The sequence below is a fragment of the Drosophila gunungcola genome, unplaced genomic scaffold, assembly GCF_025200985.1.
Source record: "Drosophila gunungcola strain Sukarami unplaced genomic scaffold, Dgunungcola_SK_2 000001F, whole genome shotgun sequence".
NCBI classification, from domain to species: Eukaryota; Metazoa; Arthropoda; class Insecta; order Diptera; family Drosophilidae; genus Drosophila; species Drosophila gunungcola.
Genome location: NW_026453197.1, coordinates 17,920,035 through 17,943,783, shown reverse-complemented (window position 1 = coordinate 17,943,783; position 23,749 = coordinate 17,920,035). Strand labels below are relative to the sequence as shown.

The 23,749-nt window shown below is 41.0% G+C and overlaps 7 protein-coding genes across 10 annotated transcripts; 5 read left to right on the top strand and 2 right to left on the bottom strand.

Annotated features, from left to right (window-relative positions):
- Window positions 1-557: 557 nt before the first annotated feature.
- On the bottom strand, window positions 558-3,282 carry LOC128261387 (trans-1,2-dihydrobenzene-1,2-diol dehydrogenase). Of its 2 annotated transcripts, none has more exons than XM_052995063.1 (5): window positions 3,138-3,282; window positions 2,108-2,336; window positions 1,457-1,748; window positions 953-1,199; window positions 558-885 (listed from the first exon to the last, which is right to left on the bottom strand). In XM_052995063.1, the coding sequence occupies exons 2-5, from the start codon at window positions 2,313-2,315 to the stop codon at window positions 625-627; spliced, it is 1,008 nt and encodes a 335-aa protein (XP_052851023.1). In that variant the 5' UTR covers window positions 2,316-2,336; window positions 3,138-3,282; the 3' UTR covers window positions 558-624. The 2 variants fall into 2 exon arrangements, with proteins under 2 accessions (XP_052851023.1, XP_052851024.1); XM_052995064.1 differs by lacking the exon at window positions 3,138-3,282 and adding an exon at window positions 3,012-3,124.
- A 71-nt stretch (window positions 3,283-3,353) lies between these two features.
- LOC128261388 (uncharacterized) lies at window positions 3,354-4,394 on the top strand. Its single transcript, XM_052995065.1, has 2 exons — window positions 3,354-3,474; window positions 3,531-4,394. The coding sequence occupies exons 1-2, from the start codon at window positions 3,421-3,423 to the stop codon at window positions 4,305-4,307; spliced, it is 831 nt and encodes a 276-aa protein (XP_052851025.1). The 5' UTR covers window positions 3,354-3,420; the 3' UTR covers window positions 4,308-4,394.
- Window positions 4,395-4,713: 319 nt separating this feature from the next.
- LOC128261386 (serine-rich adhesin for platelets) lies at window positions 4,714-9,686 on the top strand. Of its 2 annotated transcripts, none has more exons than XM_052995061.1 (3): window positions 4,714-4,832; window positions 6,078-7,284; window positions 7,340-9,686. In XM_052995061.1, exons 2-3 carry the CDS (start codon window positions 6,148-6,150, stop codon window positions 9,311-9,313), a joined length of 3,111 nt encoding a protein of 1,036 aa, XP_052851021.1. In that variant the 5' UTR covers window positions 4,714-4,832; window positions 6,078-6,147; the 3' UTR covers window positions 9,314-9,686. The 2 variants fall into 2 exon arrangements, with proteins under 2 accessions (XP_052851021.1, XP_052851022.1); XM_052995062.1 differs by having other exon boundaries at window positions 4,823-4,945.
- Window positions 9,687-10,680: 994 nt separating this feature from the next.
- LOC128262260 (EGF domain-specific O-linked N-acetylglucosamine transferase) lies at window positions 10,681-12,696 on the top strand. Its single transcript, XM_052996422.1, has 3 exons — window positions 10,681-11,906; window positions 11,963-12,174; window positions 12,236-12,696. The coding sequence occupies exons 1-3, from the start codon at window positions 10,929-10,931 to the stop codon at window positions 12,621-12,623; spliced, it is 1,578 nt and encodes a 525-aa protein (XP_052852382.1). The 5' UTR covers window positions 10,681-10,928; the 3' UTR covers window positions 12,624-12,696.
- A 273-nt stretch (window positions 12,697-12,969) lies between these two features.
- Window positions 12,970-14,872, top strand: LOC128262340 (uncharacterized). Its single transcript, XM_052996524.1, has 2 exons — window positions 12,970-13,802; window positions 14,087-14,872. The coding sequence occupies exons 1-2, from the start codon at window positions 13,058-13,060 to the stop codon at window positions 14,719-14,721; spliced, it is 1,380 nt and encodes a 459-aa protein (XP_052852484.1). The 5' UTR covers window positions 12,970-13,057; the 3' UTR covers window positions 14,722-14,872.
- LOC128262341 (uncharacterized) lies at window positions 14,741-16,319 on the bottom strand. Of its 2 annotated transcripts, none has more exons than XM_052996526.1 (2): window positions 15,710-16,319; window positions 14,741-15,481 (listed from the first exon to the last, which is right to left on the bottom strand). In XM_052996526.1, exons 1-2 carry the CDS (start codon window positions 15,909-15,911, stop codon window positions 14,883-14,885), a joined length of 801 nt encoding a protein of 266 aa, XP_052852486.1. In that variant the 5' UTR covers window positions 15,912-16,319; the 3' UTR covers window positions 14,741-14,882. The 2 variants fall into 2 exon arrangements, with proteins under 2 accessions (XP_052852486.1, XP_052852487.1); XM_052996527.1 differs by having other exon boundaries at window positions 14,741-15,475.
- A 6,542-nt stretch (window positions 16,320-22,861) lies between these two features.
- Window positions 22,862-23,343, top strand: LOC128261711 (uncharacterized). The gene has a single exon (XM_052995511.1). It carries the CDS (start codon window positions 22,995-22,997, stop codon window positions 23,127-23,129), a length of 135 nt encoding a protein of 44 aa, XP_052851471.1. The 5' UTR covers window positions 22,862-22,994; the 3' UTR covers window positions 23,130-23,343.
- Window positions 23,344-23,749: the final 406 nt, after the last annotated feature.

Here is a 23,749-nt window from a genome sequence, read left to right as displayed (position 1 = left end):
TTAGTCGAGAACACTGCCATATCATCTACTTTACTTACAACCCAGGCAGAGCAGAGTTCGACCTAGTGGGAATGTCATTGCTGCCAGTCTGTAGTACAATCAATATTTTGCCTTATCACAATTGTTTGTCAATCCTTGATTTAGAGTGGGGCATCGAAATTGGAACCGCTTGGGGTAAATTCTGTGTAAAATGTGGGAAAATGGGCCTAATAATTTAGATATAATAGTGTATTTAAAAAAACAAATTGTAAAAATATACATAAATCACAAATTTGCTTTTGAGTAAAAGTCCCATACAAACGTACGTTCCATCACCCACATTTTACGCAGTGTATCTAAAAGATAATATTAAAAGATAAATAATAAAAAAATACATGTTTTCGGTTTCATTTAATAAAAATTCAAGTTGTTAATAAACAGTGTTCATTATAATATTTGTTTGTTTATCAACAGAAATACTTATAAAACAATTTAGATTTGATTTTTAAGTGTTAACCCATTAGGTCATTATTGCTTGTATATGTATCTTAAAAAGATGATTAAAAAAAGTTGTTAAATAATTTTAAAAAAATGTGTGTTTATTAGCTTATGTTATGGTTACATGTTAAGCTTTATTATCTACTTTTACTCCTCGTCGAACTTGTTGAGCACACCGATCTGCTTGCGGATGGTGTCCTCGATCTCGGCGAAGAGCAAACTGTCGGCGTAGGTCATGTTCTTGTTCTCCACATCGCCGGCGAGGATGGACTGACGCACTGCCTCCGCCTCGTATCTCATGGCCTCGGAATTGGCGTAGTTGGTCGCGTACTTGCCCTTGGGCGGCAGCCACTCCTTCTCCTGGCCATCGATGTCGATCAGCTTGTTGGGTGTCCAGAAGTCAATCAGCTGGTAGATAATATATATAGTATATATTAGATTCTGTTAAATCACGACGTTCGATTAGATTACTTACGGTAACTTGTCCTTTGCTGCCCTTGATCACGGCGGTGTTGGACAGTTTCTCCTTGGACGAGAATCGCATGCGAGCGGTACGTCCGCCGCTGTAGGTCAACGTGGCACTCACGTCATCATCGATGCCCTCAGCGTTGAGGCTTCCCTTGGACTCGATCTTCTCCGGCTTCTCCTGGAAAGCCCACTGGGAAGCCTGGATGGTGTAAACTCCCAGATCGTAGACTACGCCGCCTCCCAACTCGCGTTTTCTTTTGGAAAAAGGTTTTATTAATACATTTTAATTTTTTAGCTTTGAAAAAAGCACTTGAGAATTTTAAGAGCAGTTGGATAAAATTAGAAATTTAAGTTAATTGAAATTGAGTCAGTTTTTTCTAAAGTTCAGTTTCTGGCACAGAAAAACCAAACATTGTTTAGATGTACAACAATTTACAAAACCAAGAAAAATGATTGAGCTTTAACAAACGTTCATAGTGCTATATATTGAGTTTCTACTTTGTATACTTACTGCAGGCGTTCCACATGTTCCAATGGGAAGCCAAAGTTGACCTCCACATCCTTAATTTGACCAAGTTGACCGCTGGAGATGAGCTCCTTGACGTGCTGGTACGAGGGGAAAAATCGGGACCACACGGCCTCCATGAAGAAGCGCTTGTTGGCCTTGGCAGCAGCCAGGATGCCCTCCACCTGCTTCTTGTTCATGGCCAGAGGCTTCTCGCAGAGCACATGTTTGCCATTGTTCAGCATCAGCACAGCCACCTCGTAGTGCTGGGGGTTCAACGTTCCAATGTAGACCACATCTGAGAAAGAAAAGGGGGGAAAATTAAATTGGAAATATATTATTATTTATTATTCGTAAACGATAGATTCCCTATCAAAGTTATATAAGAGCTACTTAATTATTTTTATTTTTTACTTTTTTCTAGCCTTCCTATAAGTTTCTTGCGAATTAATGTTATAAAAAATTTAAAAAAAATCACTTGGGAATTTTAAGAACAGTTGAATAAAATATTAAGTATTAAAATTTAACTTGAGAATTAATAAGAACCATTGAACAAAATCAGGCTTTTAACTTTATCCCAACTTTTAGGTATGAATTCCATTTGAATTCCGAATTGTGGTCCTATCAAATCCGAAAGTTGGATATATTTCTACCCACCGACATCGCCGCTCTTGGCCAGCTCCTCGTAGCTTCCGAGGGCCTTTGGGATGGAGTGCTTGGTGGCGAACTCCTGGGCCCGATCCAGGGATCTGGCGGCGACAGCCTGGACCTTGTGGTCGCTGGCGGGCAGGGTGCTCAGGGCGATGACGAAATCTTCGCTGATCTTGCCGGCTGAAGCGATTCCCCAACGGATGAGTTTCGACATGTTGCTGGTTTGCGGGACGGGCTGTGAATGAGTGGAAAGCCGAGTGGACTATTAGTTAAATATATGGGCGGAGAAGCCTCCTTATCAGCGGAGAATGCGAGAGAATCGAGTGCTTTATTTCTCCCCACCGGGAGTTTATCTTCCCTCCAAATTCTTTGAAAGCAAATCGAACAAAATTAATGGTGCTATTTCACAATGTTATTGAGTTTGACCTTGTTTGAGTGCTACTTGAATTATTCTGGATGCCACCTGTATACATCCATTCAAAGCTATCAGTCGATCGAAACGAGCCCTCCTCTTTCTAGCAATAATTTCCTCAATAAAGAAAATACTGTCACGTTCCATTTACTACATTGAGATTAAAGATAATGGAAATAGAGATTTGATTTTTTCTTGGACTCTTCTTACACTTTTGTATACCTCTAAACGGATATTATTTATTTAATATCTTAAATCAGACATTCCTGATTCTAAATATGATATGATCTGTAAAGCAAACATTTTCTCTTTAAAAGTTCATTTGTTTTCCTCGATCATAGCATTTTTTTTTCAGTGTACATATATTACCCATCAGTTTACCGGTACATTTGCTATTCGTTCTTTGTTTATTTTTGCTTCCAACAGGCAACAGGTACTCCTACTATTATTTACTTGATTACTTGCACATTTCTGATTATTTTTTATATTGTAACACACCTTAATAACCTTGAGTGTTAATTTAGCCGGCTGTTTTGTTTGTAATATAAGCACTTTCGAAAGTAAAATATAATAATGCTTATATTAGTTCACCCTTATTTTAATTATCTACTTAAAGCCCCTTACATCGCGTGGTAGAACTAAACGCTTTGATAAAACTTTCCACTGTGTTGTTTTTTATACGCGACAGTTCTATTTATAACTTTTTTTATAAACTATTCCCTGAGCACCCGACAAGAAAAACAAGTCAGTTTCCCTGTTTTACTTGACAAATTAGCTTTTTTCATTGGTGGTGGGTGTACAAGCTAAGCATGCTGATGTTTGCGTTGCATGGTGAATGGCATTTTGAAGAAGAAGACAACAGCTGTTTATTGTTTTGCTTGCGTATTTCAGAAAAACGTCCTCAAAAATGCTTAGAAAACTCTTATTTAACTCCCAAGTTGTATTAAAACAGCAACCAAAGGTGAGTATAATTAAGTTCTAATAAGTAAAGATCGTAATACATAAAATATTTTACAGTTACTTAACGTAAGACACCTGGCTAGTCCCAAGATCTTGCAACTAGAGCAAATCCACATTGACGAAGCCATCAAAATAGAACCCACTTTATCCATTTTTACACCTGAGATCTGGCGACGAGCTCATGAAACATTTCAAAATCACGGCCTGGAAACGGGGAACTTCCTGAGGATTGTCACTGGTAATCCTGCAGTTCTGAAACGAACACCAGATACAATAATCAACAGCTTGGAAATCTGGAGGGCCTGTCAATTCGGCGAGAATCTTCTGCACCTGCTACTCACAAAATATCCTGAATTACTGGACATCAGCGACTCCCATCAGTTACTTTCCCACATTGGCTTTCTAAAGAGTCGCGTTTCCACCAGCAAAAATGTTTGGAAACTACTGATGAACAGTCCGGATTTGATAGCCCAATCCGAGGAATCCGTAGAGGAAAAATTGAATTTCCTAATAGATGTGATGCGAATTGAAGTGCCGGAATTAGCGAAATCCGCAGCATTATCTTTGCCCTTTGATGAGCTGCGTTGTCGTCACGAATTCTTGGTTCGTTTGGGCCTATTCAAGCCCCGGCCTCTGAAAGCCGATCCCAATGAGCCCACTACCAACCACAAATTGTATCAGATTACGGATACGTCCGAAAAGAGTTTTGCCACAAAGATCTGCCATGTCACCCTGCCGGAATACGAAGCTTTCAAGGAACTCTACGCCAGGGAACTGGAGCGAAAGTCTAGAAAATCTAGGGAGGAAGAGGATCTTAGCGATGAAGATGACTAGGTTTAGGATATCGGTATGATTGATCATTAAAACCAAAACAAAACAAATATATTTAGATATGGTTTAAAGAACCATTAACCATTTACATTTTACTGTTATATGGTAATTACAAAAATAGGTTAACTCATCACGAACCATTTACTGGTGGTCAGACCGCAATTCTGCTCATCCGCAGAAAGGCAGCAGCCAGATGTATATAAAATAGTTGACTAGTACAACAAATAAGTATAACTTAGCTTGGATGAACTTATCAAACTATTGGTTTTTTGAATTAACATTACCGGAAAAATGTTAAGATACATGGTTTGGTTATCCACTTAAACACCATCAAAGTTTTCCACCTTGGGTCTAAGTAGTTTTCAGTCACATTTAGGATGTTTTTTTTGCAGTATTACAAAATAAGATTTTGGGATTTTCGATGGTTTATTGAGCCACGGTCACACTGCATGCATTTGGGAGAAAAGTAAAATAAAAAATAAAACAAAGCAACAGCAGCATTCAAAATGGAAGTGTGTTAACGACGACGTAAGTCATTCAAAAATTATTCAGCGTCCGAGTAAAATCGTGTGCAAGAGTTTTGTGTGATTTTTATTTTGTGATTTTCAATCGTGTGCTTTGTTTGTGTTGCGTTGGTGTGGGTAAGTGTGTAGTGCGTCGGTGTGAGTGGCTGCGCATGTGTGCGGCAGTGCGAGCGAGACGCCATCACTTGAGTAGCGGTTGTCAAAAACAGCTGATTCGGCCCAGGGGTGTGGGTGCGAGGGGGACGGCGCTAGTGGGGGCGGAGGGGGTCGGCACTCACCTGTAAGCTTTCGCTAAAATTTTACGGTATTAAAAATAGTCTAATTTAAAAATTAACTTAAAAAGGTGATTAATTTCTGAGTGGCATACGTTTATTGAATGTACAGTTATTACACCCTCTACAAAAGGGTTGTATACCTAAGCAGATTAAAGTATTTCAATATCAGGGTCAAGATCCTGCGATTAGTTGATTTATAAGAGACAACTACAGACTTATAATCTTTAAAACGGAAAATGATTTCACAAATATACAACTGTCACAAAAATCAAAATTTAACGAAACGAAAAATAATATTGGTTTTTATTATAATGTTAACCAAAAGTAGCAAACCGTAACGATTCGAAAAAGTAATATATTTATTTTTTATTTGTATCTTGTTTTTAGCTTTGAAGGCATAAAACATTTAAAGTGATCCCACCACCATTGCTTTAGTGTTCCCACTACTTTTACGTTTGTTTATTACGAACAAACTAATAATTAAGTTTTTTTAAGTTCTTGTTATTAAATGAATATTAGAAAAAATATAGATATATGAAAATATTATTTTTTAATATTTAAGTCCGATTTAATTTACCATTCCACAGAAAAAAAAACATTGAAATTAAACTATAAAGAACTTCTTTAATGACTATAAAAAAATTATAACTTTAATATTAAAATAAATCTTTTGAATGTATTTATATTATTTAAACAATTAAATGAATAGTCAAGTTATCGAAACTTCTTATAAATAAATTCAATAAATAAAACTTGACTTACTGAGTATTGTAAAAATACAAGATAAACTCAAAATATTTAAGTCCGATTTAATTCACCATTCCACAGAAGGAAAAAAATTGATATTAAACTGTAAAGCATTTCTTTATGATTATCAAAAAATTATTATGCAATTAAAATTACTCACCAAGTTAGCCAATGACAAATATCACTTTGCTTAGTTTCTAATCTAACAATTACTTTTTGGTTTGCAGGTGCTTTAAGGGGCAATTTTGCTCGTATCTACCAAACTCCCGGATCCTGCGACCTCAGTTTCTGTCCGGAATGCCCCTGAACGATGTGGTTTCCTCCGGCGTTGGAGTTTATCCGGAAAATGGCACCAAGCACAAGCCGCAGGGCATGGCGAAGCCACCGGACTCTTCAGCCGGCTCCAATTCCAATTCCGGTTCGGGATCGGGATCGGGACTCTCGCTATACGCCTTGCAGAGCCAAAAGTGGCAGCAGGTCTTCGACTTGGACAAAGTCATCAAGCAGCTGCGTACGGCTGAGAAAACCTACCTGCGTGGCGGTAAAAACTCCTCCTCGTCCGCCGCCGCCGCTGGAGGAGATCAGCAGGCGAAGGTGCAGGTGCAGCGTCTCCAGTCGGCGGACATGGCCTACTACGATCTGGTGCCCAAGCTGGCCAGCCGGGACATAGTACTCTGTAGTTCCTGCTCGGGATGTTACACGAAGGCAGGCTTCCAGCATCACATTGCACTGCAGCATCCGAGCGTTTGGGAGGCCACCTCCAGCAAGGTCAATCTCAATCCCAATGGGACAGCAAACAGCGCCAGCGACTCGCGTCTCACTGCCACGGAAAACAGCCAGGAGGGCGGCGGCGGGGGTGGGGCCATAGTGCCCAGTTCGCCCACGGACACACTCTCTGCTTCAACGCTCTCCAGCTGCTCGAACGGCTCCAGCAGCTCAGCCTCACTGCAGCATCCGGCTGGGGCGGGATCCTCCACGACCACCACGTCGTCCTCCTCATCGTCATCGCGTCACAAGAGCAGCAGCAGCAAGAGCAGCAGTTCCTCCTCATCCAAGGGCAGCAGCAGCACTTCCGCCGGCAGTCGTTCGCGTTCCAAGTCGTCCAAGAACCGCCACCACTCCTCGCCAGCTCCGGCGCCAGCGTTGGACTCCAGTCACAAGGACTCCAAGGGATCTAAAAAGAGCGGCGCGGCCATAGCGGTTCCTCCCTTGGTTGCTCCACTTGTCAAAGAGGAGCCTCCATCTGCGGTCGCTGCTGGCCCGGCTGCCATCACCGTGTTCTCCTCCTCCAGCAACTCGTCCTGCAGCCTACCGCCCACTCCCACACTGGGTGCAGCCTCCAGCGAGGTGGTGGCGGCACTGGGGGTCAACTACTCACCTGCCCAGCTCCAAGCGGAGGCGGATAAGCTGCCCGAGCTGCAGCCAAAGAAAAAGGTATTTTAAATGCTTATACAACTTTCACCGTTTACTAATACCTTGCGTTTTTCAGCTGAAGGGCACCAGCGATCATCGAACAAAAGCGGAAAAGGACAAGAACAAAGAGAAGGCCCTGGTGAATCCCTACGAGCAGCAGCAGCAGCAAGTGCTCAGCGAGCTGGACCAGGCGGTGTCCTCCATCACGGGAGCGGTTACCTCCGAACAGGTGGCCACCGAAGAGGAGGAACTGCCAATGCCCAACACCTCCGATGAGAACTCCATCTCCCAGACACTTGACGAAATGCTGGACAGCAAGCTGATCAACGAGATACTCAATAACTTTGATGAGAGCGTCTTGGACACATCGCAACAGCAGCAGCAGCTCCAGCAGCAGCTACAGCAGCAGCAATCGCAGAATGGAGCAGCTCTTTCGCATCCCGCACAGGCCTCAAAAAGACTGCGCTACGAGGACGGAACCGCCATTGGCGAGGATTACACCGTCTATCAGCAGCAGTCGGCGGGTCAACAGGTCTACGGCGAGGTGGAGCATCAGCAGGAGCTGACCACCATCGATGCCATTCAGCTGCAGCAGCTCATCTACCAGCAGCAGCAGATGCTCGATCAGCAGCAACAGCAGGAGCAGCAGGAGCAGCAGCAGCAGCAGGTGGATCAGAAGCTGCAGCTCGATCACGATCAGCAGCGTCAGTTCAGCGTTTACAATGTGCCATCCCTGACGGACGAGGTGATGGCCCATCCGCAGCAGCAGCAACAGCAGCAACAGCAGCAGCTGGAGGAGCACATGATCCTGCCCAACATCATTTACGAGATCACCGAATCGAATCCCGTTTCCATGCTGGAGCAGCAGAAGGTATTGGCCGAATTCCTTACCCAGGCGGGCTACGAAAACGTGGACGTGAATGTCGTGCAATCGGGCATGCATTCCGGTTTGAGTTCTGCAATGGTGGACCCTATTACGACCACCACCATTACTACCACCACCACCACCAACACCACCACCAACCACTTGGCGGATGAGCTGGGCGACTTTGAGTTCAGTAAACTGGAGACTGTTAGCGACACCGTTAAGACTGTTAAGCTGGAGGCCGCCAAGGCCGCCAGCCAGCCACCCACAACAAATCCTCCTCAAATCAACCATCATCCATCGCTGGCCAATGCCAAATACCACGAGGACAGCTTCTTCAATGTGATGCTGTACGCGGGGTCGCCCCGTCCACTGGCCATGAACACATTTGGCATGGTCAAGATGCCCCATGGATTGGGTGTGACCTTCCGCAAGGATCTGCTGACCACGCGGAAGGCCAACAACAGCCTGTTGTCCCTCACCGGTGGCAGTCATCATCTGGGCGTGGTTGGACAGCTGGCCCGCCCACCGCCGCCGCCCTCGCCAGCGTTGAGTAACGGTCTGCCGGGCAAGAGTCCGGCCACGGGCAGAACCATCTATGCTCAGAGATCGAATGTCATAGCACAGGATCGCTTAAGGTGCAATAAGAGGGCGCTGGTCAGTGGCAAAGTTGGAGGAGCAGGAGCAGCGGGATCATTTGGAGTAATGACGGCCAAGCGGTTAAACGAACTGCTGATGGGAAAGGTCAAAAAGGAGGAGAAGCCACCGCCAGCGGAGGGAGAAACCGAATCCGAACAGCCGCTGAAGGAAAAGGAGCGCGAGAAGGAGGACAACAAGCTGACCTCCAGTTTCTACGAGAAACGGCGCCGTCTGCTGGCGGGCAAACAGCAGGAGCAGCTGCAGAATGTCGGACGAGCCAGCTTCACCCTGCCGCTCCAGAGTAACCACAATGCCAGCCAAAGTCAAACTCAGAGCCACTCGCCACAGCAGCTGCTCAAGAAGCAACTGCTGCTGCGCACTCTGTCCGACAGCAGCAGCAACCTCAACATCAGCAACATGAACAGCATCAGCAACATTAGCAACACTCCCAGCGCCAATAGCAATCCTCCCTGGAAGGGGAACAATTCCAATCCGGGAGGCAACTCCACTCCAACCAGCAGCGACTTGATGCGCGTCTTTGTCTGATCTGATCTAATCTGATCCGATTCCGATTGCGATTCCGATCTGATCTGAAATACAGATTGCGCATACGACGCGTGTCCCTAGTTATATATGTTTATACAATATACGATCGATTATGTGCAGCAGCCTCTTAAAAATGCTAAATTAATTTTTTAATAATTTTTTTAAATCAATTCTTCATTTTTTAAAAGTGATAATTAGTTATCGATTAGTTGATTGTATGTAGTTCTCTGTTTAGTCTATGCCCTAAGTTAATTTAATAAATATACACATATATTTTCTCGTGGCTAAGCATAACGCTAAGTACTCGTAAAGCATTATTTATAAACGCTGTAAACTTTTAAAAAATACAAGAGCATGCCTAAGTTCAATTCAATTTTAAATCGAGCGTTGGTTAATCAAACAGAAATAACTGAGGGGTTTAAATTGGATGGCTGGTAGGGATGCATTTGTTTAAATGATCTCTTTTTTATTATTATTTTGGATAAGTATTATTTAAGTACCGGGTGTTTTTTATTAAAAAGCCGATTTGAGTAAGTAAGAAAGATAATTTTAAAGCAGCAGATTATTCGGAATAATATCATTTGCGCGGAATAGCGTTGGCATAATTAAACCTAATTATATTTAGATTTCATAACTTGTGCTGTTGGATAAAATGCCTTTAAATTTTAAAGTTCTTTTTAAATCGAATAGTTGAGACATTATTAGTTCTGCCTCCAAATATTTCAATTATTTTAAATTTGTTTTTAGATTATTAAAAACAAAAGCGTTCTCTAAAAGTCCGTCAGATTTAAATTATACTTAGTTAAAATCTCCGTTAAAAACTTTTGAAAATAAAAGACCATAATGGTTTGAGAAAAACTAAAGGTCTTTCGAAGTTATCCACCTTTGAACTCACACAATTCGCGTCGTTTTAATAGGATAAAGCATTTGATTTAAAAGTGGTTCCTTATTTTACATATATTGTTGAATAGCTCATTAATTATCAATATAAATTGACTCAACTGTTTGTTTTGTAGGTTTTTTATTTTATTTTGTATTTGTTTTTTGGTTTTTTAAAGTCTAAGTTAATAAATTTAAATTAAAAATTGAAAACAACAGCTTTTTATTTTATAAGATAACATCTGATGAAATGGAATTTGAAGTCATTGCACAAACACTTAATGCCAAATGTAAAGCAGATTACTTACACTTCATTTTATCTAAATTTTTAATTTTGTATGTTAAAAAGTCAATTTAAAATAAATGTTTATTTATTGTTTTTGAACTGAACATAATTATTTATTTTAAAGTTGCAACTTTGCTTAAGCATCTCCAGGGAACCTATTTAGGTGACTACGAGTGTATTTATGTGGCTTAATTCAACAAGCGAATGGTCACACTGGTTACGACAGGTTTTCCGCGTTCTTCGGCGAGCAATTAACATGGACAATTAACATTAGCCCGCTCATAATCATCTTTTAGCCGCTTAAGGCCAGGTGAGATCATCATCATCGCTGGCCGAGAAAATGCACCTGAAGATGCTGCCGTGAAAGCGTTGGGAAATCGCCGGGAAAATCGCTGGGAAATTGCATGCAACGAAGTACTTAACTTGGAACACCAACTTACTCAACTCAAGATGCCAATCCTGCCAATACTCATGTGGATGCTGCACCTGTCCTGGGGCCAAGCTCACCAGGTGGAGGATGGCAAAAACCTGAATGGGTTTTCCCTGCCCAGCCTTCCCTCGGAGCACCTCATCCGTTTTCTGAACACCTTTCCCAAGCTAAAACATCAAATGCCCACGAATCTCACTGGTAAGAGCAGCATTTCATCCGCCTGCTGGGGTCACGAACGGGATTGCACTACGGATGGCCGCTTCCAGACGCCCCAGTGCCCCGGGGAACACACTGGCTGGGCCAGGAGCAAGGAGGACCAGGTGAGGACCTTCTACAATCAGGCGGACTTCGGCTACATCCAGGAGCAGCTCTCCCAATTGGCCCCTCAGTGTGTGCCCACATACCTGGGCGATTCCTCGCTGGAGTGCACCCACTACCTACGGTTCTGCCGGGGTCGCAATCTCCTCTTTGATTTCCGGGATCTAACGCAGAGGGAGGAGCGCATACGCTATCACATGGATGTCCTGAAACCAGGACAATTACTCGGCCACTGTGAACTGAATCGCACGCGACTGGCCGGGGAAATGGATCACATCGGTTCGGCCCTGCAATCCTGGGGTCCAGAGCTGCGGAACTTTGAGGTCTTGCCACATCCCATTTTGGAGAGCGGGCTCTGCGATCTGGTGGTGAATACGCCCACTTTCATCATGAAAATCGATGCCACGTACAATATGTATCATCACTTTTGCGACTTCTTCAATCTTTACGCCTCCCTCTTTGTCAACCAATCGCATCCGGCTGCTTTCAATACGGATGTGCAAATACTTATTTGGGAAACCTATCCGTATGACTCGCCATTTAGGGACACCTTCAAGGCCTTCTCGCAGAGATCGGTCTGGACACTCAGCGATGTGGAGGGCAAAAGGGTGTGCTTCAAGAACGTGGTACTTCCCTTGCTGCCCAGGATGATCTTCGGCTTGTTCTACAATACACCCATAGTAGGTTTTAAAAAAAGGATAAGTGCTTATGTATAATAATTATTATTATCCCTCAGATCCAGGGCTGCTCGAATAGTGGACTGTTTCGTGCCTTCTCGGAGTTCATCCTGCATCGCCTGCAGATTCCCTACAAGCCACCACAGCGGATAATACGAATAACCTACCTATCGCGTCGCACAAAGTACCGGCAAGTGCTCAACGAGGAGGAGCTCCTGGCCCCACTGGAGGCCAATGAAGAATACTCAGTGCAGCGCGTATCCTACGAGAGGTAGGCCACGGTTATTATTATATGTTATTAAACTCTAACTGAATATGTTTCCTTTCGACAGACTTCCCTTCACCGATCAGTTGGCCATCACCCGGAATACGGACATACTCATCGGCATGCATGGCGCCGGCTTGACGCACCTGCTCTTCCTGCCCAACTGGGCCTGCATCTTCGAGCTGTACAACTGCGAGGATCCCAATTGCTACAAGGATCTGGCTCGCTTGCGTGGCGTTCGCTATCGCACGTGGGAGCAGCGGCAGTTAGTCTATCCGCAGGATGCAGGACATCATCCCGAGGGCGGGGCGCATGCCAAGTTCACCAACTATAGCTTTGATGTCGAGGAGTTTGTGCATCTAGTGGATCAGGCAGCCAAGGAAATACGTTCCCACAAAGAATTCCCTCAGGAACAATCAGAGAATCCCTCCAAAACGCAGCATAGCGAGCTGTAGATTGACACAATTGTGATTAAATGCATTTATTTTGCTTATTTGCCAGACCCAAAATAAATCGGTATTACTTAAATCTTTCTTTATGAAATTGAAACAGAATTTGTTGTCTAATATTTACAAAAGAAAGCGTAATGATTGAACGTTGCAACAAAAAAATACTTTTCGAATTCAAATTAATCAAATGATAATTACAGATTTAACAATAACAATTTTGAAATTTTGCCAAGTGTGACCTTATCTTTGAGTATCTCATCAGCTCACTGTCAAAAGCTGGCTGCTCAGTGTCAAAAGCTGGGTGCTGTGCATTGAGTAAACGTTATCGATTAAGTGTCATCACTGTCTGAAATGTCATTGTTTACATTTTTTTTGTATTTTCCATTGCCGGCTTACATCTTGAATATTAATTTCAAATTTAAACGTAATTTAAAAACGACATGCAGGCCGAAATGGGCGACTATGTGACCTATAGATCAGACGAACTGGATTTGCTTTCGTGGCGATCGGTGAAGGAAAGTTTGGATAGCTTTTTGGTGACAATACCCACAGTCTTGGGATTCGTCCTTTGCCGCCTCTTTTGTGGACACCTGTCGCCGAAATGCTGGCGGAGATTCCTGCTAGAGTTCCTCTTGATTGGATTGCCCACCGTGATTTTGGTGACCGTGGGCAGTGCCTACAACTACACCTACTCCCTGCTGGTCTCCATAGCCATTGTGGGCTATATTTACGGAAATGTGGCTCCCAATCCAACGCATCACGAATATGAAATCGGAAAACGACCCATAGTATTCACCCTGCTGAGGGCCACGGCCTACAGTGGAACCTGCGCCGCCATCTTGGCCGTGGACTTCCCATCCTATCCCACTGCCTACCGCAAGAGCCGAACTTTCGGAGCCTCCGCCATGGACATGGGCATCGGTCTGTTTGTGGTGACCATGGGATTGGTATCACATCGAACCAGGAACACCGCTGACCTGAGGAAACTGCCCAGATCCGTGGTGCCACTGCTAGTTTTGGGCCTGGCACGCACCATCGTCATCACGTCGATCGACTATCATCAGGATGAGTCCGAATATGGCAAGCACTTGAACGCCTTCTTCATTCTGGGCCTCACCAAACTGATGGGCAGCCTGTACAGTGCGCGAGTGCACTCGGATGACCAGCTCCTCGCACTTGCACTTGGTAAGTATGTAATTTGAGGTAATTTGTATATAAGTATTGGTTTTGCAAGAAATATATATTTCTGGCAACCAGCAAGATTAAAAGTCACGTTCCACTTTGATAACGCATACGATGGTTACAAATTAAACAAGCATATTCTGTTCTTACCTGGAAATTATAATAGTGCTTATATATATATATATATAGAAATAGGCGGGCTATTAATTGAATTAATTTTAACTTGAATTATTAAGAATAAATCATAAAATTGGCTGAAGTAGTTTAAATTCTGCTTTGCCTTTCAGGTCTACTTTTCCTTCACGAACTGCTGCTCCAATCGGGTCTCGGTGAGTTTGTGATGTCGTCTTCGCCCCATGAGGGATTTTTGAGTGCCAATCGGGAAGGTTTGAGTTCCCTACACGGATGCGTGGCCCTGTACCTGCTCAGCATTTACTTTGCCAGGTGGTACACCGCCCAAGATCACCTCAGTTACCAACAGTTTACCATTAAGTTAAAGAAAATGCTTTTGGCAGCTATCCTCTGCTGGATATTGGTTTTTATTAGCGCATATCTAACAGGCATTGCTCGCGTAACGTTTAATTTTGGCTATGTCACTTGGATTTCTGCTGTCTGCCTGAGCTTAGTTCTGATATATGCCTATTTCTTTGAACTAAAACTAGTAAACACCGATCAAAGTAAAAATAAATCAGCAGGAGATAGTGAGCAAAAGGGCCTATCTTTGCCCTCCTTTGTGGAGAGCCTCAACATGAATGGGCTGACCCACTTCATGCTCTCCAACTTTCTCACGGGAATGGTCAACATGACTTTGAACCCGGACAAACGGGGTAATCTGGAATCCGTTGTTATACTATGTATATATATGTTTGTTTGCGCTGGAGTCGTGTTTGTTATGATGAGAAAGGGTATACGTATAGCCTAACAACAAATAGATAAATATGTGTGTGATAAATGCTTGTATTTAAATAGATGTAAAGATTAAATTAAGTGTTGTGCTTAAGTTTATTTTTGTGATATAAATTACATGACCACACAATTCGAAAAGTATACAAAGTGCATACAATTAATACAAACACTACCGCTTCAAGGATTACAAGTCGATTCAAAAGGCATTATGTAACCATTTGGCATGACCAGGAAGACAATGATGGGTGCCTCCGATTCGATCCCGGAGGGCGAGTTTTCCGCATTCGAGTCCTTGTAGACCTCGTACACCATGCAGCCATTGTTGGCAGGAATCAAACGAGTCCACAACCACTTCTGTTCCATGCGTTTCGGTGATTCCTGGCTTGTAAGCTTGGCTTTCAGATGCTGACACGCCAACGAGGTCTCGGAAATTGATCGTTTCAAATGCTCCTCGACCTTGGCACTGCCCGCCTTCTTTCGCATCGGGATATTCTCGGCAGGATGATCGAAATCCACCCTGGGAGTACGTTGTCGGGGGCAACAGGTGACGGCACTCAGACGACTCGAGGACTTGATGCAGGATGATTTTCCGCTGCAGGGCACTGAGGAAAACTTTTGCCTGCATGTGCTGCTGCAGGTGCTCGGTGGTTTGGTGCAACAACTACTCGACGGCTTGGAGCAGCAGGTCCTCCAGGCCGAGGACGAAGGACAAGTGCTGATGGGACTCGTAACGCAGGTGGGTGGTGGCGAACAGGATTTATTCTTCTCAGCTGAACCTTTAAACCATTTTTTTTATTAACAACTCTAAAGAGCTGGTTGTAGACGGTGCAGCGGCAAACAGTTTCTTAGCACTCAACCAGCCATTGCCGCTGCACTGTCTACAAACAAAGAAGAAGTGTGGGCTTAAGCTGGTTGTAGACGATGCAGCGGCAACCAGTTTCTTAGTACTCAATCAGACTTTGCCGCTGCATCGTCTACAACCAGCTTAGGCCCATTAAACTGACTCGATCCCGCTATATTCAGCATGGGAATTATTTTCGTAGCGCCCGACAGGTAGAGGATGCGATCCAGGATTGTCATGATAACCTCATCCGGGTACGGACCCAGCGTATCGAAGAAGGGCGCCTGTGGTGTCTTCTCCAGCCTTAAGCCAGGTGGACACTCGCAACAGCCCGGCGTCTGGGTTCCACAGCCGCAGCAACTCATGGTTATTCGTCTTTAAATGTTGCTAAAAAAAACACCCAATTTTTCCAAAAGTTTTTTTTTTCCAAAAATCCGGACCGGATGTGAGTGTTCTGTGAACGTTCAGCATAGAGTTGCTTTGTCAGGAGCCAAGGGCAGATGTCAAAGGTGCGATATCCGGCTTAGGCGCACGACGGCAAAGGCGTCACAAAAGATAAGATTTCTATTAAGGAAATGACTGGAATTGCTGGCATTGTCCCTGGGCAGCGAAGATGGGTAGAATCGCAGTCAGAGGTCGAGCGACTGGGCAAGGATATTTAATTTAACGGCCCAAACAAAGACCAAATCAAAGATGAGTCTGGTGGGGAGGCTAAGCTCACCATAAGTCAGGGTTAAAGGAGCGCAAATGACCAGCAATGAGCTTCTTATTAAACGGGGAAAGTGTATCAAAGGTTTTTTTCAGCTATGGATAAAATATAAATATAGTAAATATTTCTAGAAAATAATCTGTTTTAATTTTCAATTTTGAATAAGATATTAATTATTATTATTGAATACATTATATTGGAAATTTTTTTTTATTTATGAAATTGCATACAATAATTTGTATAATAAAATATTTTAAATTTGCCATCAATACTTAATAATAAATATATATAATTGAAAGACCAGAAATCTTTTATGCAACATTTAAGTTACAAACATTCAAATTTTAATCCAATATTTCTGTTCATTTATCTTTATTACCTTACACTATTAAAAATAAAGAGTAGAAGAAATTCGCATTGATAAAAATATATATATCTTGTTTTTTCCATTCGCCTTGAATGTAATTACGGCAACAGTTTCCGCTGCTGATGCGTAGCCTCTGTTCGCCAGGCGACTTTGATGCGCTTTTAATGTCATATCCTGGCCAAGGACGAGGACGTCGTCGGTGGAACTTATCTGATTTGGCCAGCACAAATGCAATTTCCGTCTGGTAACCTTTCAACCCTTGCTCCCCTTTGCCCGCAATTTATGTTGAGTTAATAGCTGGGAACCAAATGTGTAATCATATAGTATTTCAGTGGGCGTGTCCAGAAAAACAGCAACAGGATTCGAAAAATGGGTGGGGAAAAAGGCAGTCACCTGTTCCCACTGGGGGTGGCTTTTTGGCTTTGATGACAGATTATTTTCATTAGCAAAAGCAGCGAATTGTTGTCCATTTTGGGGGGAGGAAAATTATGAGCGTTAATTATTATTTTCATGTTTTTCCCCTGCAAGTAAAAATGTAAAACGTGACAGGGCCTTGCTTTCCCTGATTGATGTGGCCAACAATCAGGTTGAGAATTGGTTTTCCTGCTACTAGCATTTTTTTTCAGCTGCCAATTTGCTGACGAGTTCCCTTTTCCTACTGTTCGTCAAATCGGATTGCATTCAAAAAGGGGCTTTCATAAAAAGAAGAGAAAAATAAAAACCCAAATATATCTGTGCATATGCATGAGTGTCTCGATGTGTGTCTGCGTGAAGGACTAAGCTCTTAGGCCCTGGGGAAATCGCTTAAGCCGTTCATAATGAATATCATGTGTATATATGCCTGTGTGTGGCAGTGTGGTGACTAAGCCGCAGCACATCCAAGCAAATGCCAGTAGAAAATCGCAAAACAGAAACCATAGCACAGTTCTAAGGGCACCTATTAACAAGGAAACTATCGTTCTTTTATAATATTAAAAATGTTAAATAAGCTTGCGTCTTAATTTAAATTTTTAAAAATTAGTAGATGCTAGAAATTCTAAATCTATTTTTGAAACTGTTCAACGAGTATTAAAAATATATAAAACAAATAATTATGTCATTTCTACCATATTTCCATTGGTGATAATTAGTCTTTGGTTTAGTAGGTGCTAAAAAATAATGTTCTGCCTAAATCTACTCTAGAGTTAATATATAAACCTTATAAATATGTCTAATTAAAATAATCTATTTAATTATGATGAACACTTCTAACATGCAACAAATTCATAAAATATGATTATGTTTAGTCAAAACTAAATAGTTTATATAAGGATGAATCAAAAGTTCCCTTAGCAGTAAGCAGAATCCAATATCTGTATACTATATGATTGATTTGCCCCCTGCCAATCGTTTTCCTACAATTGCAAACATTTCCATAGAACTTTGCAAAGTTCCACATCAAATAATGATTCGTTACGGCTTCCTCAAGCGTTTTTCGTCCTTGAATCCCGAGCCACAGCCCCCTTTTCACAGAATTACCACAAGAGTTCATGACTTGGGCGGTGGGAAACAGACTCCATAACAACTCCCGCCTCCAAGGCAAACAAAATGCTTATCGAACAACAGTTTTTATCGGAGCTTATGCGTCATGGCAGCGGGAAAAAGAAGCCCCACTCCCCCCAGCACATTGTGCAGATTTTTCGAAATGCTTTTAGTGAGCGAAATTGCACAATTGTGGAGCAATCAATATGAGAAGCCAAAAAAAGTGTTGAACCGAACCAAATGGAGTACAGAACACTGAACGAAATATAACTATATATAATATGAACTGTTATTATCAAAATAACTACATTTTCGGAAAGAATTGGTTTGGAAAAGAATTTTTAATATGGTTTATGAATAGAAAATAATATTGTTAAAATAACTTGTTTAAAAAAATAAAAATAATTATAATTTTTTTTCTAATTCCCAAAAATAAAAGTTTGTGTTCATCAGTTTAGTCTATTAGTTTCATTATTTAATTGATTGATTCCCACTTATCTCAGTGTGAATTCAATTTAATTTATGTTATTTCGCTTACTTCATTTTATGATATTTTATATTTGTTTTTTTTTTTCAGTGTGTAAGCCCAGCGGTAGATGAACAGACAGTCGGTTGCTATGCTGTCGTTTTCGGTCTGTTCTCTGGGTCCCATCAAAATTGCGTTGCTGTTAAATCGTGCGGAAGCTGATATGATTATGTCCTTCCAAAATGCACTTGGCTATTCCGTGGAAACCCAGTGCCTAGTTGCATTCCCAACAATTGCAGCAATTAGCGAATATTTTAATAGTACCCGTAACCCCCTCCCAAAAACACTCTTTTTTGGGGCAATCGCATTAAGTGATTCCGGGCTCTAAGTATTCTACTTAGTGCCCATGGCTATAAGTCCCAGACATTAAGAAGATTAATTCGCAAAGTCGCTTGTTGTTATTTTTTTTCACTCGGCAAATCTCAGATAACGTTATGCATCATTGTGTCAAAGATTTGACAAATCTTTGCGAGGCCAAAAAAAAAAAAAAAGAAAATAAGAAACTGTAACAATTTCACATTTCTCAAGCCGAAATGCGAAACCTCGGTTTAGGTTTCCCCCCATCGATTCGGCACTCTCTAAAAGCAATCATTAAATAAGAAAAGTTTGCTCGGGGAAGTTGCCCCCGTTTTACAGGAAAACAAATGTAAGGAGTTTGATAAACTCACACAAAAACCGAAAACATTGCGAAAAAAAATCGCAATAAAAAGCCGAAACAGGACATTGCCCCAGCTCAGTTCGCATTTAATAAAGCCTGCTCACAAATGGAATGACTTGCCTCAGTTCTCCCTTTATTTTTTGCCACACAGCAAAGTCAGCAGCGTAACCGCAACACGTTAACGGTTTCGGTTTCACTTTGTGATTTACAACAACAGAAATCGGGGGAATAGGACTAGGGTTCTATATCTCAACCCCTCATCAACGTCTGCTTTTTTTTCTATTTTTTTTGTCCTGCGCCTGGCGCGCTCATGTGTGAAAAGGTACTTTGGGAGTTCCCTCAGACAGCAATTGTTTTTCCCAGCATCTCTGCTGGCGGAAGAAAACGCATCTAAAAGATAGAAATACCCTTCTGATTTTTCACAGACATGAGTGTGTACCAGTATACAAATTACCTTCCCCAGGGATACGATTGATTTTAGCCGATTATTTTGATATCACATTTTGATTTGATTGCTAGCTTGGATTTGGCAAAGCAATTTTTCAAATTCCATTAAGTAGAGCTAAGCAGCAGAAATTTTTTTTGAAATATAATACTTTTCTACGGTCAAGGATTCAAATGTTACCAAGCATAAAAAAAGGTTAGGTAAAGCTTCTATATTCTATATATTTCTAAATACATAAAAATCATAAGAATAAAATTAAACCATTTATATGTTTCCTAATCTATTTTTTTTTTGCATTTCCAGATTTAAAGACACACTTGTCTTGCGAACATAATCCTTTTAAAGTTTTTAAAAATACAACAAGGCTACGGTTTTAATAATAATAAAATGTTGCCGTTGGCCAAAAATATTTACTGTACGAACGAATTATTTCAATCCATATTCGAGACTTTCTGCGCGCATCAAAGAATATCCTATGAAATTAAAATTCAAAATCAGTAGGTGGCCATTTCCAAGTCATTAAATTCATTTAGAGCCGGAATGGTAATGCTAAGCGAACGAAACTTTTCCACGTGCCGCACATAGATATAGATAGCAACAAGGGCGGTGGCGTTGTCTCAACAACCTGGAAAGGCCATCACCCACCATCAGATATCCACCCACCTTTAACCATCCACCCACCCAAAACTCATGGCATTCTTCGAGTGTTATCGGGCGGACAGCATCATGCATATATTAAGCGTAAATTGCCTTGGCATTCATTCCGAAGAGCTAATAGAAATGTCTGCTAGTTAATTTAGCGTCATGAAGTTGCCTGAAATTTTTTTGGTAGTCGGTTGCTCGGGAGACAAACAAACTTTGAAGTGGTCAGGCTAGAAAGGGGAGGAATCTTGATGAAATCCTCTATGTGATGTTCACAAATAATGTTCTGATTTATTAGATATTGTACATAGCTTAAAAAGCCTTAAAAATACAGATATTATTTTTTTATTATATGAGCCATTTATATTTATACTTTTATAATTAAATAACGTCTTACATTTTTGCTAGAACAAATTTAATAATGCAAACATTATTTTTCAAAATTTGTGTTTACGACTACTCTTTGTTTAACCTTTCATGTTTGTCCAATATATTTCTATTGCTGGAAGACGAAGGTATTTCATCAATTTTTTTTGCTTCTACAATGTCTTTATTTTGAGGTAAGGTTGTTTGACCTGTGTTTTTGTCTTCTTCGGTAATATTATTGGTCTTATAATTTAAATCTGTTTGACTGTTTTTAATATTTTCTGAGATATCTTCTCCTCGATGTATTGTAGAACTACTAGAGCTATAATTTTCTTTAGTAGATTGTTGTATATCTATTTTGGATATGGATGACATTTCCGATTTTGTATTTCCTTCTTTCTGATTTTGTTCCATTACTTTATCTTTGGGCTTATCTTCTAAAGAAATTTGTGATATTCTTGGTATATCTGCAAACGTCTTAAGAAAATGTCTCCTAAACTTTTCCTCAGGATCTTCAATATTATCGGTTTTAACTAAATCCGTTTTCTTTTTCTTTATGTTTAATTCCTGGTCCTGGCTTAAATCAGAATTAAGTTCTGAATCAAATGAATCTGTGCTTATTGGGCTTGTAAGACATATACTCCCAGAAATTCCAATAAATTCAGGTTTTTTGTTGGGGCAAGCTTTATAGATTTTAGAATCTTCTTCAAGTTGATATTCCTCCATTGATTGAGTTGATTCAGTCCTTTGAACATTTAGAGAAATGGAATCTGTTTTTTTTTCATCCTTTTTTTCTTTGTTTGTTACAGTTTGGGCCATAGCAATTTCTTCTTTATCTGTAGAAATTAAATCTGGTAAGGTATGTGTTTGTTTGTTGAGGTATAATTCTTTAGAGCTTTGGTGCTTAGGATCCTCCCCAGTTTCTGATTCTTCCAACCTTGATGTATCGATCTGAGTTCTTTTTTTTTATTACTAGACTGTGAATTTGTTTCCGAAGCTTCGTTATCCTTCATTATAACAAATTTCAAACATTGTATGTTCCCTATATTTTAACCACATTTAAAATGATTTCAAAGCTTGCTTTTCCAGCATTATATTATTATTTAACAAATGGTTACTGCAGTTTTGCTTAATAGTAAGACCTATCTCTTAATTTTGATAAATAGACCTACTCACTTTTCCTAACACTAAACTAATCGTTTATTCTTACAGAATTGGTTTAATTTTTGGACTTTCGACACCATAGTTATATTTTCGTTTATTGATTTTGTTTATTTATAGCCATCTTGGCAGTCAGACATTTTAAATGACAAAAAGCTGCAATTGATGCAGGCCATAAAAAAGCGGACAAGTGGAAAAAAGCTCATAAAATTGCAACGCAGAAGGAGAACTGAAACCTATGGTAGAAAAAGCTGTGGTCCATTGACGTCAGCAGGCGAGAAATGCCGTGGAAATGCAATGTTCAAAAATAGATAAAGCCAGAAATGTGAAATCAACCCCCTTTCCAATTGCTACTGCCAACTTTTTGCCGGTGGGCGGGGCAGCAACCCTTTTTTTGCGAGTGGGCGACGTCGACACTCCATTAATTGAAGCCCCTGGATTACGGGAAATGGCATTGTCTTTCAGCCCGAGACGCCCCGCTGCGAAAGTCCCGAACAAATCTTTATAATCCACGATAATTTCGTTAATGGCTTTAATCACTTACTCGCAGGCATGAAAGGATTAGGCCAAAAGAGAGCGGGCATAATTTAAATAACATTTAATTTTATGCAACGCAAAGCAGGGAAATTTTCGAAATGGCGGCCATTGCGAGTCAGGCTCCTCCTTTTCTCCGGTGTCCTTGTGTGCAAAAGGTCACATATACTTTGTATATAGACTCCCACTTTTATTTACCTAAACGCCAACAGAAGCATGTATCTGTATCCGTATACACCCAATTAGGCGGCAACAATTGTTGCCACTTGCGTGGGGGGAAACTCAACACTCTGGTTGGACTGAAACTCAACACGAAAGTTTACCATTTTCCGGGGGGCGAAAGCTTCGTCCTGTTTTGGCGGCAGCTATAAAAACCCCGGCCCAGTCACTGGCGCCACACACAAACCACAATCGATGCCCAGGAATCGGACGTGAGAAGGGAGCGAAGAGTCGCCGGAAAAACAGGAAAACAGGAGGAAAATTGAAGGGGAATCCCAATCCCCCTGCCACAGCAAGGACATGCCTTGGCAAGGACCTCGTTCGCTGTGGCTGCACTGCCGTCGGAACTGGCTGAGATGTGGACATGGAAGTGGAGGTGGAAGCACTAGAATCCAGCTCTCAGTTGCTTGGAGTCGATATCAACGGATTCCTTAGATCTGGATTCCTCAAAAGCTTTGGAAGTAGTCCTTATCGCTACTCCCTGCTATTATATCTCTCAATAAACCTAAAGAATATCATAGCAACATCATATCAATCCATATCGATTTAGAACCTATGATTAGGCAATTGTTTTTATTGTGCTATTGTTTTGTATTTTTATTGGAAAACAAATGTGATCTTAAGTAAATAAAATAAATTACTTGATACATCAAAACTTAATTCACTTATTAATTCAAGAAGTGATTGATGGGGCTTTTTTAAAAAGAAAGATTTTATTCATTAGTTTTATAATGCGACATAAATTTATTGTCATAAAGCTTCATGGATTATTTTTAATATGAAGAAGCAAGGAACTTAATTTTAGAAACAACCGAAGGATGATTTTTACTTATCTACAGGTTGTTTTAAAAAATTAAATTCTTTTTTGGTTAGTAGGGAAGGCCATAGTTTTTTGTTTAAATTATTTGATAAATTACTTGGTAATATATATTATTTTATTGATTTCTTTTAAATTTTTCGTATTTTCTAAATGGTATATGTATGTTATTTTTTTTTAGATTAGTTTTAGTTTTAGCCTTCAGCTTAAAATATATATTTTCTGTATATAAAATTTA